Source organism: Nicrophorus vespilloides, unplaced genomic scaffold (genome assembly GCF_001412225.1).
Source record: "Nicrophorus vespilloides isolate i.1.1-1 unplaced genomic scaffold, Nicve_v1.0, whole genome shotgun sequence".
NCBI classification, from domain to species: Eukaryota; Metazoa; Arthropoda; class Insecta; order Coleoptera; family Silphidae; genus Nicrophorus; species Nicrophorus vespilloides.
Genome location: NW_017098314.1, coordinates 16,548 through 31,312, shown reverse-complemented (window position 1 = coordinate 31,312; position 14,765 = coordinate 16,548). Strand labels below are relative to the sequence as shown.

General features: G+C 33.7%; 1 protein-coding gene across 3 annotated transcripts; it reads left to right on the top strand.

Moving 5' to 3' along the window:
• Positions 1-2,172: 2,172 nt before the first annotated feature.
• On the top strand, positions 2,173-13,579 carry LOC108562152 (transcriptional repressor p66-alpha). 3 transcript variants are annotated; one of them, XM_017920372.1, is made up of 11 exons: positions 2,173-2,972; positions 9,521-9,594; positions 9,777-10,070; positions 10,983-11,268; positions 11,330-11,518; positions 11,627-11,695; positions 11,778-11,873; positions 12,004-12,217; positions 12,275-12,417; positions 12,722-12,947; positions 13,012-13,579. In XM_017920372.1, exons 2-11 carry the CDS (start codon positions 9,548-9,550, stop codon positions 13,218-13,220), a joined length of 1,773 nt encoding a protein of 590 aa, XP_017775861.1. In that variant the 5' UTR covers positions 2,173-2,972; positions 9,521-9,547; the 3' UTR covers positions 13,221-13,579. The 3 variants fall into 3 exon arrangements, with proteins under 3 accessions (XP_017775861.1, XP_017775862.1, XP_017775863.1); XM_017920373.1 differs by having other exon boundaries at positions 12,004-12,211; positions 13,012-13,220; XM_017920374.1 differs by lacking the exon at positions 11,627-11,695 and having other exon boundaries at positions 2,176-2,972; positions 13,012-13,220.
• The last annotated feature ends 1,186 nt before the right edge of the window (positions 13,580-14,765 follow it).

The following is a 14,765-nucleotide window of genomic DNA, read 5'->3' as shown; positions in this document are numbered from 1 at the left end:
TATCAAAATCCCGACTAACATAAAAATGTTATTGTAGAAATTTATATCCCGAGTGTATTGAAATCCTGACGTTCGAAATCCCGGCTGCATTAAAATCTCGACTACCATAATCCTGACAATCAAAATCCCGACTATATCGAAATCCCGACTAATCACCACTAATAAAATGTTATTGTAGAAATTTATATCCCGAGTGTATCGAAATCCCGGCTGCATTAAAATCCCGAGTCGGGATTTTGACATGGTCGGGATTTCAAGCGTCGGTATTTTAATGCAGCCGGGATTTCGAACGTCGGGATTTCGATACACTCGGGATTTCAATAGACGGTCTTTCGGTTGTCGGGCTTGCGATATAGACCCATTTAAGTATGGCAACTGTGGTGGCGCAGTCATCTAATCTTAGTTCAACGGTAGTTCTTAGCGAGGCGCCACTAATCATGTTGAGGTTATGATTCTTTGCTTTTAATTAAGCTTGGACGTTAGTTCTGTAGAGGCGCTACTTGAATTACAATATTTTATTGTTGTTATTCAAATAGTGAAGAATGTTTTCCTTTAAATCACATGACCCAAAACACTCCTTTAGTTATTTGCCTTACTTTTCTACAATGTTCAGAACGATTTCAGACAGTTCAAAAGATTCAATTAACTTTTGTTTCCTTCATCATCATCAAATAAATAGCAATCTCGATCTACAACAGTTTACTTAACAAGATTATAAGATTTCCAGGAATCGTAAATTTCTACATAATTGTTACAATTGATTATTATTTGTATTTTCATTAAAATATGATTAATATTTATTGATTTCAGGATTTGTGGCATCGACTATAAAACATAGTTTTAACATTTCAAAAAAATTATCATTTAGCAAAGCAAAATTATCATTAATTGTAATTAATGAATCAATACAATTTTATTTATTTGCGTGTACTTTGTCGCGTGTGTGGGTGTACATGTGAGGGCGCGCCCTATTTAGACACACGCGTACATTTTCCCTTTTTGATATTGATCTCTATATATCTCCTTCCTCTCTATACCACAGCAAAAGCCTGCGGAAACAACTTTTGCATCCTGAAACAAATTCCGTGTGGATCCGCAGCGCAACAGCAAACCATCCCATGCATTCATCACATGAGACACCGAAATCACCATCAATTTGAATGTCAAACATTAACAATAACCGATTCAATAATTTAGTGACCCAATTCGATAATTTCAATAGAAAAAATATTCATAAACTATACAATCGATGTTTTAAGGAAATGGGCATTATTAAATCCAAATACTGAATAATTGTATTTCAAATCAAATTTACAATTTGGAACACATTTGTCACGTGAATTATTTCTTTGTTGGATAATTTGAAATTTCATATGACAATTTACAAATTTCTCTATTTATTTAAATTTACCTCAAAATATTTTGTGAATGATTTATGAAAAATATACAGAATTATATCTATTACGCAGATGTGTTTATTCAATTTTTGATTGATTATTAATGTTTAATATGTAATTTATGACATATTATGTCAATGTCTCTTAAATTGTACCAACCACAAAAAAAATACAATTTGAAGGTATGTTATAATTATGCAGAAATATTGATTTTTTATGTAACAAGCAATTTATCTTTACTGGAAATTTATACAAAAATAAAACTTTATAAACATGTACATTTTGTACATTCTTGGCATAGTCCCATATTTGTTAAATGACATTCATTATTTCGTTAAATACTTAATGCAGCCACTATATCAACAACTTTATAATAATTTTGTGAATTGTTTATGAAAAAAATACAGAATTATTCCAAATAAAAAATAAAATTCTGTTACAATTACGCAGATGTGTTTATTCAATTTTTGATTGATTATTAATGTTTAATATGTCATTTATGACATATTATGTCTATGTCTCTTAAATTGTACCAACCACAAAAAAAAATACAATTTGAAGGTATGTTATAATTATGCAGAAATATTGATTTTTTGTGTAATAAGCAAGTTATCTTTACTGGAAATTTATACAAAAATAAAACTTTATAAACATGTACATTTTGTAATTGTATGTCTGTCACAATTAATTAGACAAATATGATTAAACTAAATCGAGTAGGTAGGAAATGTTTAATCGTAAACAAAACAAAAATAGTGCAAATGAGTGGATGTCTGTAACCGTTGTGGACGTATACGGTGCAATTGGTTGCGGCTGGAAGCAGAGATGGATATACCGGCGGGGCTTAACCAAACGGTGCGTACTATGGTTTAGCATACGTCAGACGTGAAAGTTGGAAAGTGATGGAGCTACGGTTATGTTGTGTTTTGTTGTTGCATCCTGTGACTGGGATTCCAAGTTGATGCCATCACAGACGTACGTCATGCGATTGTAGGGTTGCGCACGACCGAGACGGACAGACACGTGGACGACGAGGAGACGCGGCGCGGTCGACGATCAGCGACACAACACAACACAAGGCCACGCCATATTGAATTTGAGCTGATTCGAACCAGTCGCCTGTTAATTTCGGGCCTGGCGTGAAGTGAGCCGACGACTGCTAACATACATACACACGCACACACACATACAAATATTACAGCACACCCGCGCTTTCAGTGTAGAAAGAGATAGAGCTGTAACAGAGTGAGCAGGAGTACGAGTTATAGTGACATCCGGTGGCGGGGAAAGGGTAACCCGGAAACCGGAAGTGACGCGCGCGAGATGGACACGGGGTTTGTTTGTGGTTTCTGCGTGCCGGGTTAAGAGTCTGGATCAGTACCGGAACGGGTTAGAAAAGGATAGGAAGATAGACCAGTGACTGTGTGTATGTGCGTATATGTGTATTTTTTTTTTAATGAGGAAAAAGTGTATATGAGTGTGTTACGACTATAATCGATTTGTCAACGCCGAGTTTTATCAGAACCCCAAATACCCAGGAGAAGCAGTCATCAAACCAGAACGGAAGGTGTACAGGTGAGCGACTCTCAATATTAACATTATTAAGATCTTCAGATTTCATCCCTTTCGCTCATTTTAAGGTTACTTATTTGCGATCTGCGCCCTCTTTTTTTTCTCTCTCTCTCTCTCTCACTTGGTTAATGAGCATCGTTTGTTGCGGACATTAACCGACGTCGCTCCGGTCAATCAAAGACGGACGTCCTCGCGCTTTTCCCCCCTCATGTTGCCAGTTTCCATATCAATTAAAAAACCCTACCGACATTTAACAAACAACAAATCCGTTGGATCGTGAAGAAGGAAACGCCGAGTAACTTTAAATTTCACCCAAATTCCGAAGCTATTCTCGTAACAGCACTTACCAATCGACACACAACATAAACAAAAACCTAAAAATAACAACCTCTGCTACCGACTTGTTTCTTGTTGCTTTTTTCTTCATTATTAATTCCAAAGCCATCTCGAAATAGAACATCTCCTCAATTCGCACTGTTCACATGCAGTTTTCATTTGAGGGGCGCTTTAAATTTATTTATCGTCGAAACATTTAAGCAAAACCTAAAGCGAAAATTCGTATCTTATCAAGTATTCCAAAGTGTGTAATAATACGAATATATAATATATACATATATTTTCTCCTGAATTGACATGTTTTGTCTCATCGTGCACAAATTATGACAGTGACGTAGCAACGCGCTTCGCCCGCCGTTCGTTCGTTACGCAACCTCGATTTAATAATTGTAATAAATAAATTTTGTTTCGCAATGAATTCGCGATGGCGCGTTTCGAAACATCCATATTTAATTATTAAATATGCATGGAAACATAGTTTTCGCGAAAAGTGTTGTCTATTGCCTCCATAAATTTCGGTTGTTGGCAAGGAAATTTGATTTTTTTCGTCACCCTTCGACGCCGTATCGATAAATCCTAAATACGTTTAAAATAGATCCACGTATCCTAGAACGTCACATACATTTATATATGGGATTGATTTAGTGATCAAAAATCACGCCTCGTTTTTAAAAACGATAATGCGTAGTAGTAATGGTGGTACTACTAACTGTATTTGCTGGGTTGTTTCCAAATCATTACAGTTTTACCAATATGATATACTTTAAGTCCCGAGATGGCAGAGGGTTCCGATCTCCCATGCAAATATTATCAGGCACAAGCACTGCTTAACTTTAGTAGCTCATTTCCATGAATTGTCAAGTACTGTCTCTATTTATAACTTTAGTAAAGTCGTCAAGCAAGCTTTAATAATCATGACAATTTTTTTTCGTAATTAATAAAGAAAATCATCAATTTTGATCACATAAATATTGTTTTAAAGTACACAATTAACAATTCTGTGTTAATTAGAATTGTCAATGTAAATTAGTTACGTATTTGCATTTTTCTCAAAATGCTACAAACGTTTGATGTAGGAAAAAAAAATAAAGAAAAAGAAAAATTTTGTTTTGTAACGAGGTCGTGAGCGGACACGATTTTAGACTAGTGTTTCGAATTATTAATATTACGTTCATTGATTAGTTAGCGTCCGATTAGAAATCTGATTTACTTGTAGGAATGAAACAAATGACACGTAGTTAATCACTCCATTGTAGAATATACTACATTTGGACACTGTCCTGTCTCATTCAGAGCACGTACTTGAACTGTTGCCAAAGCCTTTTGATTTTCCAGTTCAAATCGAACACCGGGTAGTTTAGAACTCCATCCGAAATGTGTGTTCTCAAATATTGCGTTGCTTTGGTTTTCCTTATGTACTGATTTTTGTTCATTTTTTGCTTTGATTGCTTCTTTGTTAATTGATGAATAAAATGGAAAGAAGAAAAAAACTTCGTTTAAATCAGCTTTAAAGACGACCTCGAATGGCGCAGCGAAAAACTTTATTATTTTGTAATAGATCACCACAGTAAGCAAATATTTACGATAAACAATATTTACTAAAATAAATTATTCATTTATAAACTGACCTTTAACATATTTATTTTTTTGTTAAATTTGGCATTACCGCAACAAAATAAAAAATATATATTAAATGGTATTAATATAAGAAGATACATTGATACAAGTATATCATTATAATGCAAAATGAGGAGTATTTAATAGTACAGAAATAACTAAAGGTTTGTTATATTGGAAATATATCAAATAACGAACAGATTTGTATTTTCGGACAACAAAACTTAGGCCGTTTATAAAATATTTTGTAATAGAAGTTTTCTTATTGTCTAACTATATTTACGTAGTAGATATGTCTATGATTTATAAATCAAAATTCATAAAGTAACGTTTCGTCTATAATTGGATACGAAAACCTTCTATTACATACTTGGCATAGTCCCATATTTGTTAAATGACATTCATTATTTCGATAAATACTGAATGCAGTCACTATATCAACAACTTTATAATAATTTGGTATGAATAATATCTACAAGGAGATTGCTAAGAATGGCATAGTTAAAAAAAAAAGATGTTTATTTTATTTTTTTTAAATATTTTACGCCATTTTTTCCTATCTCGTTTCCGTTTTTTTTTTAAATATTGAATAATTATGATTAAAGCCTTGTGTATTTACTATTTCAAGGACAAATTTTCAATAATGACTGAGTAAAGTCACCTTTGGAATCGCTTACAATGTATTCAGTGATTTATCAGTTTGTACCCAAACTGGAGTTAATTATTTCGATTTTAGTGTATACTTTTTATTACGTGACTATTACTTAAATATATTATTTATATGTCAATATTTAACGAAATGTTCACAATTTCGTTTATTAAATATTTGCTATTTTTATATTTACATTAATCAATGCTGTGATTTATATTTTTAATAATTATATCTGTATAATTGTGATATGGACGAAATAAATTTTATTCCTAGAATTGAAATATTTATATAAATTTGTTGTCTAGGTATTCTTTACCTCTTCAGACAATGAAAGTATTGTTTTTACAGCTTTTCATTCTAAATAGTCATAAAAAAAACAAGGATCGATTGCAACGCTTTCGATTGTTAATTTTTTGTTCACCGCTATTAGTTTTAATGTTACGTTAACGTCGTAATCATTATATTTATAGAAGTGACATTATTAGGAAACATAATCTTATTATTATTGTTTGCATTTTGCCGTTATCAACGGTTGCAAATAACTAATGAGAATTAGATAAACATATCAAATTTTCTTTATGCGCGAGGCCTCGAAATAAATATTATTAAAACAATGAAAATCAACAACACATTATCAAAATTAGCTTTCGTTTTGTAGCTTTGCGCATTCTTAATCTAAATTAAAAGTACTTTTTTTTACCGAAAATTTCAAGTGCACATTTTCCATGGTATGTAAACTTTTTTTGAATTATTTTTCAAAATTGATATAAATAGTTTCATCGGATCTTTTCATATCTATGTTTTGTTTTATTCTTTGGCTTTTTATTCGGAGACATGCAAGTGTTATTAAAATTTGCACACAAAAAAACACAAATAACTTGTCTGAACACATGTTTGGAAATTTTGTGATCATAAACAACACTAAGATGCAACTAGAATGACCAGGATCTGTTTTCCAATTCAGACACGGTGAAGTGAGTTTATGTTACTTTTATCAATTCGGGGACTTGGTGGTAATCTCATTATAAAAGTATATATTTGCAAAGTATAGTCTGCTTTAAACAAAGATGTACATATTCAAAAATACACATAATATCTTGTGTACACAAGTTTTAAAAATGATACATCATTTTTAAAGGCGCGCAATCCAGGACTTCTCTTCTCATGGTCAGTCGTTATGCGAAACATCGCTCGTTAAGCGAGGTTCCACTGTATACTAGTCAATAGTCTTAATATAGTTTGGTATTAGAGTTTTTAGATTGTAGTTATATTGGTTTCATATTATTTTAAATATTTGTGTCTTGTTTTTGTGATAAACGCTTATCTATTTATAGTTTACTCATTAATATTTACGAATCGAATCCATTGTTATATCACTTTCGGCTAATCTAATCAGGTCTCTTTTTTTTTGAAATGAGATATGTTTCTATAAGAAATACTGATCAATAAACATTTTTAAAACATAATTAACATTATATATAAACATAGTTTAAAGCAATTTTCATGTTTTCTGTATGTTTTGATTCGTAGTTAATCGATGTCTATGTTCGTATTGCAAATTATATTATAATTGCGTATTTAAATTGTGAACGAATCAGTAAATGTCTTAACTTATTATTACTTATTGATAATAAAGTATAATTATATGCATAATACACGAGGCGATTTTCTAGAATATCAGATATGAACAGAACCTGACAAAAAAAAACAAGTACTATTAATAGTTTTATAATTACAAAAAATAAATGTAGTTGAATTGATGTTGATAATTCAAATTGTAATTGAGCATTATAATAATCTATATCTTCAGGCTATTAATAAGTAATTATTAAAAAAAAGTTAATAATAACCATTTAGATGTTTTCTAGACTACTAATTATATTTCTTTTCTTGCGTAATTTATAATTGGAAATTAAATAAATTAATTAAAGTGAATTAGTTTGGCATTGGAAGGTGTCCATTAGCATATCTAAATTGCCTTGTAATGGGTCAAAGTACAGGCAACACGTGATCAAAATGTAGTCTTCTTCTAACATTCTACTTATTGTTATTATTATTATTATTGTTTTTTTTTGTCGTTTTACTGTTGCTGTGCAGTGTAATATATTGCGAAATGGGGAATTCCGAATTTGGGGTGGAGCTGAACCTGAAAATACTACAACCGGGATGAAAACAACCGGGTGGGTCGAAAAGTTGGGTGGCTGTGCCCGACTCGCCTGTCGGCCTGCCGCACACCGCACAGCCCCCCTCTTATAACGATTTTGTTTATCTGTCTGTACATGTGGACGTTTCCAGAACTTCCCAATAAAATAAATTCACAACCACCGCCGCACAACCTCTTCTCTCTCCCTCGCCTGGCGGTAGCTGCCGCAAGCTGAATTTTTATGATTTTTTTTTTAATTTTTGGCGCGAAGTTAAACAAGTAAAATTTTTTATTACTCGATTTGATGACGACTTTAACTTACGCAAGTCAAACTGAATTATTCGAACAATACATGCTTGCAATATACTATTGTTTTTTAATGAAATTATTGAAAATGATGTTTGCAGGTAGTGAAATTACAAATTTGAAATTAAACTTTTTTCACATACGAAATATCCTTAATTTACGTTATATGTGTGTTTTTTTAGGAACAAAATCTAATACTAAGGTTCATTTGAATTACTTTAAAGTTTTGGCGGAATGTCACTTCTAATCGATTGGGTCGGTTAAGTTAGATCAGGGTTTACTAAACTATGTTCCGCGGAACACTGGAAAGTTAATGGGTGTTAGAATAATGGTGAAGAATAATGAATGTTTTTTTATCATTATTTTAACTATAAAAAAAACAAGGAGTTTCGTGAAAAATGTAGGAAAAGTTTGGGAAACCCTGGGTTAGATGATGTCGAAACAGTGAGGGAGGGATGTTGACGGAAAGACCAGAACCGCCGAACTAATCAGTTACCGCTTAGTAATAACGTTATGATGATGGGTCGTTTTTTAAACGCGCATTGCTCGTGTGCAGAAAACGTTCTTGAATTGGGGTCGTTCCTTGGAAATATTTAAATGCTCGTTAAGTGATCATGTAATAACCGAGTTGATAGTAGTGGATTTAAGTAATTGCTTCTGTAGTTGTGTGTGCGCGCGATTGCGTAAAGCTAACGTGGCTCTTTTCAGTTTTATATTATTGATAAGCAGCATTATTATTCTCGTTACACGTAAGTTTTTTTCTCAGTTTTTTTTTTGATTAATTATTTCTTAAATAAAACCATATTGCGAAATGCTTGATAAGATATGAATGCGGTATCTGTAATTGTTTGTAGTTCATAGTTGGGTTTAGTGGGCCTACGGTATAGTGATAGTGTTTAGGGTGGTTTAGGGAGCACGTGTTCTCCGGAGAGTGGGGGCGCCGAAGGATTTAAGTGTAGCTTACTAACAACGGTGTACACGACACCAAGCCAGGCAGCCACCCTCCCAGTCGCAACAAAACAAGCAACCCTTGATAGTGTTTTGTTCAATTTCGGTTTCGTTTCGAACTTTTTTTTTAGTAAACTCAAGTAGTTTTAACAACGCCGAGTTCATTTTTTCCCTGTGCATCTCGTCCTCATTTTTTGTTTGTTCTATTTGCACAAATGTAAACATGGGTGAGTGAAATTCGTTATCGTGTATAGAAGCAGATAGAGAGAGAAGGAGATCATTTACATTTGCGCAGCGCTTGGCAACATACCAGAAACCGTTCTCCTTTTTTTTTTTCCTGTTGCATTTACTTTACGTTGTCCGCTTCGATTCCATCCGTTTTCGCTATCATCATCGTATCCACCTCTGCAGTTCTCAGGGTGATAAGTTCGTGTCAAGCGTATTTGACAGCTGTCACAACAATAGAGAGAGAGAGAGAGAGAAAGAGAAAAACATCCTATTCTTAAGCTTGTATCTTCTTTACCATCAACTTATTTTTCTGTTGATTAGGTTCTCGGTTTCAACTGAGCGGCGTCGATGGAAAAGATGGACGTAGATGAGGCGGTCGTCGATTTGAGTGTCAGGTAAATTGGTCGTGCGCGCTTGCCGCAGTTGTGTTATTACATAACCTCAAATCCGCGGCGCGTAACGCGCTGGTGGTGGTCGTCGTCATTTTTTTTTGTCGTCGTCTTCGCCGTCTTTCTCTTGCTGACCTGCCTGACCACCCTTTTTACTTGATTGGTTCTTCTTTTCTGCATCTCCGTAGTAGTTCAAACGTCGTACGGATCATACCGCCGCCTTCCATCAGCATCGAGCCGACGCAGCCTCTCCTCAGCAACAACTTGCTGCATCCCAGGAGGGTGCTAAGACCCAGGACGGATCACCGTCCAAGTTACGTGGAGAGCCCGGACGTGCTCATCGTCAACGGTTCGGCGGAGAGCAGACCTCGTACAAACGGGAATTCGGCTGGACACGATTACGGCAGCGATTCCAGCGATTGTCTCGAGATGCCTCCGCTAGCCCCCATCAAGGAGCTGAGCCCCTCCGAACTCCGACAAAGGTAATCAACAATTAACACAATTTATAAAGCAATGATTCATTTAGTGTATAATATATTGCTGCTTGCATACAATAAGTCAATTACTTGCTGCTTCTTCTACATTATTTGCATTATCTATTATTAGTTTCGTTGCTAAGAAATAAATCAACTTATTTTTATGAATCATAATTCACTTGTTTTGAAAACGCTTTCATAAATGTTTATATAGTAATATTCAAAATAAAAATGTGATAAACATTCTCGTACATAAACAAATTTGTATTTTTTTTTAGAATTTACGTCTTTAATTTTTTTATCCATAGTTTTTCAATTTCATGTTTGTCTTTTATATTTTTTTCTAACAAACAATATATGATGTAACAATACCCATAATATTATTTACATCCAGTAGTTTTCAAAATATTTTAATATAAAAGTTAAATAAAAAAAATCACAATTATGATTTTTTACACAAGCAATGTTTTTTTTTCTTGAAATAAAAGTATATTTATATATTTGGCAAGAGAAAACAAATTTTGATATATTAACATATTCAATATGTAATTTTCGTTATTTTTGAACATGTTGAATAATTATGTTGAAGTTTATTGTCCAAATGAATTAAAGAAAAATAATATTATTTTTAACAGTACCATAATTAATTAAAATAATTGTTTATCAATATTCACTTATATTAATTGACGTATTGCCAACAATTGCTTATTCACGATGACTGTTTCTCTATTTTTAGCTTAATATTCAAAATTTGTGCATGCACAGTAATAATAACTTGCCAGTGTGAGTAGCAATCACACTTTTCAAATTTACTTTCATGTTCTATGATCTATTTGAAGCACTCCGTAATGACGTTATTACAATTTGTAATTGAAGTCTTTCGTTTCGAGTTCTATTATAATAATATACTTGTTTTAGGGATCGGGGTTTAAGGAGGCTCAGGGAAGATTTGAGGGCTGAAGAGATGAAGTTGGTGCTGCTCAAGAAGCTGAAGCAATCGCAACAGCTCAAGGAGAATGTAGCAATTCCTCCGAGCGTGCCCCAATCGGCTTTACCGCCAACTGGTCTACCACAAGGGCTGATCATCACGCCGACCACCGTCAAAGTTCCTACAAATAAGGGACAACCTCCACAGGCGGCACATGCTAGACACTCTGCACCCCATAAACCCAACACTGTAACTCCACAGACGATGATGCGAGGGGTACGATTTTATCATAATGTTTGTTTACTAATGTTATTAAACGAAGGATATGCGTTTACAGCAACCGCCACCGGCAAGATCCAGTTTGCATGGTGCTCCGATTTCTGGATCGCCGATAGGCAACAGAGGTGTCAACCTATCGGTTCCGCAACCCCAGAGAAGTTCGATGTCAAGGTCAGGGTTTCCGCCTGGCGTGAAGGATTTGCCGCCGTCGGTTACGATAACGGCTGCGCCTCCACAAACTACTAAGGTAACGATAGATGGTCTTCTCTACCATGTTTTCTTTTATATAATTTAAAGATCGAAGAATTTGATTTGATTATCATTCAAATTTACTTCTTTCTCTTTGCGCTGCCAGACGGGTAGTTTGGAAGGAAAGGGTATAGTGGCAAATGCTCTTGCACAGCCTCCAACTATTCCCGATCAGGTAATTGAACATCTTACTTTTTATAACTATTATTCTTTGTTTGTTTATATGAGTTTTGTCTAATCTTCGTCATTCAATTTAGGATCGATCATCGCGAGAAGATAATCAGACACCTGCCCAGCGGCAGGCTGCTGCCAAATTAGCTCTGAGAAAACAATTAGAGAAAACATTGCTCCAGGTAAGTCATTGTTATTATATTATAACAAATTAAATAAAATTAACTTGCCTTTCTAACTCAGAATAACTTATAATAAGTAAACAAAATTATTCTGCACTTTATAAATGTATTTTTTTAAATTTTTTTGTAGATTCCACCCCCCAAACCCCCACCACCAGAGATGCACTTTATTCCAAATCCAAGCAACACCGAGTTTATTTATCTCGTCGGCCTGGAACATGTAGTTGACTTTTTGACAAAGGAAACGAAACCGCAAACTCCCATCACTCCATTCAACTGTTCCCAATGCCAATCGGACTTTACACCCGTTTGGAAATGGGAATCAGTCAAAGGAAAAAGTAAAGGTGACATTACAATAATACGATTACATGTTTACTAATAGATCAAATATTTGGTTACAGTTAAAGAGCATAAGGTTATTTGTGAACAGTGCGTTACTAGTAATGTGAAGAAGGCTCTAAAAGCGGAACACACCAATAGACTGAAGACTGCGTTCGTAAAGGCGCTGCAACAGGAACAGGAAATCGAACAGCGATTAGCACAAGTAAGTTCGATAGTTAATTTAGTTGGAATTTTTTTAATTCCGAGTATAATCCGATGCCTATGCTATCGGAAATAATTCGAGATTGAAGAAAACCCAACAGTAGTTAGTAGTAGTACCTAATACCAATCCCTTGAGAAAAAAACCTACCTTTCAGTAATTCTTTGTAGGAAATTAGTACCTGATTCCACAAACCCTTCAATTTATCCCGAAATAGCAAGGTAAATTAATAACAACATTTTTGACAATTTACCATTTAAAATTTGTTGTCGCAGAACGTTTAGTTGATTGTTTTTTTTACATCTAGAACGGCGGTTTCACATCGAATAGTCCCGCTCCGTCTCCTGTGACACCCGAAGTTGCTCCAAAACCGGCGACGCCTACATCAACGCCCCGTCATGCTGCTACGCCACCTGCTCCGCCCACAGCACAACCGACGCCGCCGCCCGCCCGGAGTTCCCACTCATCGTCTAAAGACAATGTCAATTTCACGGCGGCGACGATGCAAGCGCTACAACGACAAATGATGCAAAGTAAATACGTTTTATTTTTTCATCTGCAGAATGTTTTAACGTGTGTTACTATTATCTTTTATAGCTTTATCCGCCGGTGGACCTCCTGCCAACATGTTCCATCTATCTCCGTTATTCTACCCGTACCAATTGGCTATAGCGCAGGCTGCATCCAGTGGTAAAGGAACCCCAAATCTGGCCGATATCCAGAGGGCGGCAGATATGCAAAGACAATACTTATTGGACATGATTCCTCCCCAAGGAGGAGCGCAACGACACAACTGGAAGACGTGATGTGTTTGAATCCTAAATTAATTTAAGAGATTTGCAAAAAGAGGGAGAGAGAAAAGATAAATTGATGATGAAAAAAAAAGTAATTACCCCATTATGATCTTGAATTGACTTTATGGTTTCGCCGTGTGTGATTAGACTTTGGTTTATGTATAAATTAGTTGTCACATCGTAATGCGTGAGCAGAATTATAATTTCTACTATTATTTTATCATGATGTATACATACATAATTTATAAGATTCTGATCTCAATTTGGGTTTTCGTTTTTCAATTAATTTTCTTTTACTCCTCGGACATTGATATATAAAATATATTTTAATTTGTTCCATTATTCATTACTGTGCACAAAGTTCGTTCGAGAACAATCTTCATTTGTAAATATTTTATAATACTATTACTAAACTAGTGTTTTTTTTATAAGTGTATAAAAAATAATAATAACGGTAAGATTACATAGCTTCGGTGCATATAGTTTATGAGAAAAAAACAGACTAAGTTATTTTGTACAATTTAGATTGTAATTGGGATGGTTTTTACGTTGTTCAATTTGTATTATTGCTTTTTTCCTTATTTAAACGATTCGATTTCTGTTTCTATTATTCGAGTTAATGTTTCGGCCTTAAAGAAAATTTAAACATTTTGTAAAAAATATTAATATTGATTACATTAATTTTCTGTAAATAATACATCGACGAAATTATTCTAAAGATGATATAGATATATTTCTTTTCTGGTCATATGTTGTAACAAATCGATTTTCTGTTAAAAAAAAAAGTATGAAGCAATTGCTTTCATTAAGTTACTACTGTTCCTTTAATTTGTTGTTGTCAAGCAGCTGAAACTATTCCAAAATCGAATTATTATATAACATGGATTATTGTTGTACATATATACAATACTTATATATATATGCTCAATTGATGTGTGTCCAATTTTACAAAGATAAAAAAGCAACAAAAAAAAAATGTTTATCAAAGTTAATGCAAAGAATATGAAGCATAAAACAACAAAGAAGGATTATATCTGTTTTTTTGTTTTGTTTTTATAAATATATAAATAGCAATAGATTATAATGAATTTAATTTATATGTAAAATGCACAAATTTTTAAAATTTGAAAATATTGTATACATACATAAAATATATAGGTTTTAAGTTCTTTACTATACATACATGCATGAATAATTGTTTTTCGCTTTCTGTGAAAAACATTAAATTCGTTCCTTATATCATTCGTACTCGATAAAAAATATCCTCAAATCAAGTGTTTACTACTACTAATATCAAATATTCCAATGAAGTATTTCTAAGCATCTCCATTTTTTATTGTCAATCGATTACAATTATTTTATATCGGCTGTGTAATTAATACATGTCAGGAATATTCATATACAGTGGAACCTCGCCTAACGAGCAAAACGAATTGTAAGAAAAATGACTCTTAACGAGCGACGTTTCGCATAACGAGTGACGATGAGAACAGAAGTCTTGTTTCTTCATATGTTTCACTATACGAGTAAAAATACGGAAATTTTGGAACGGTTTAA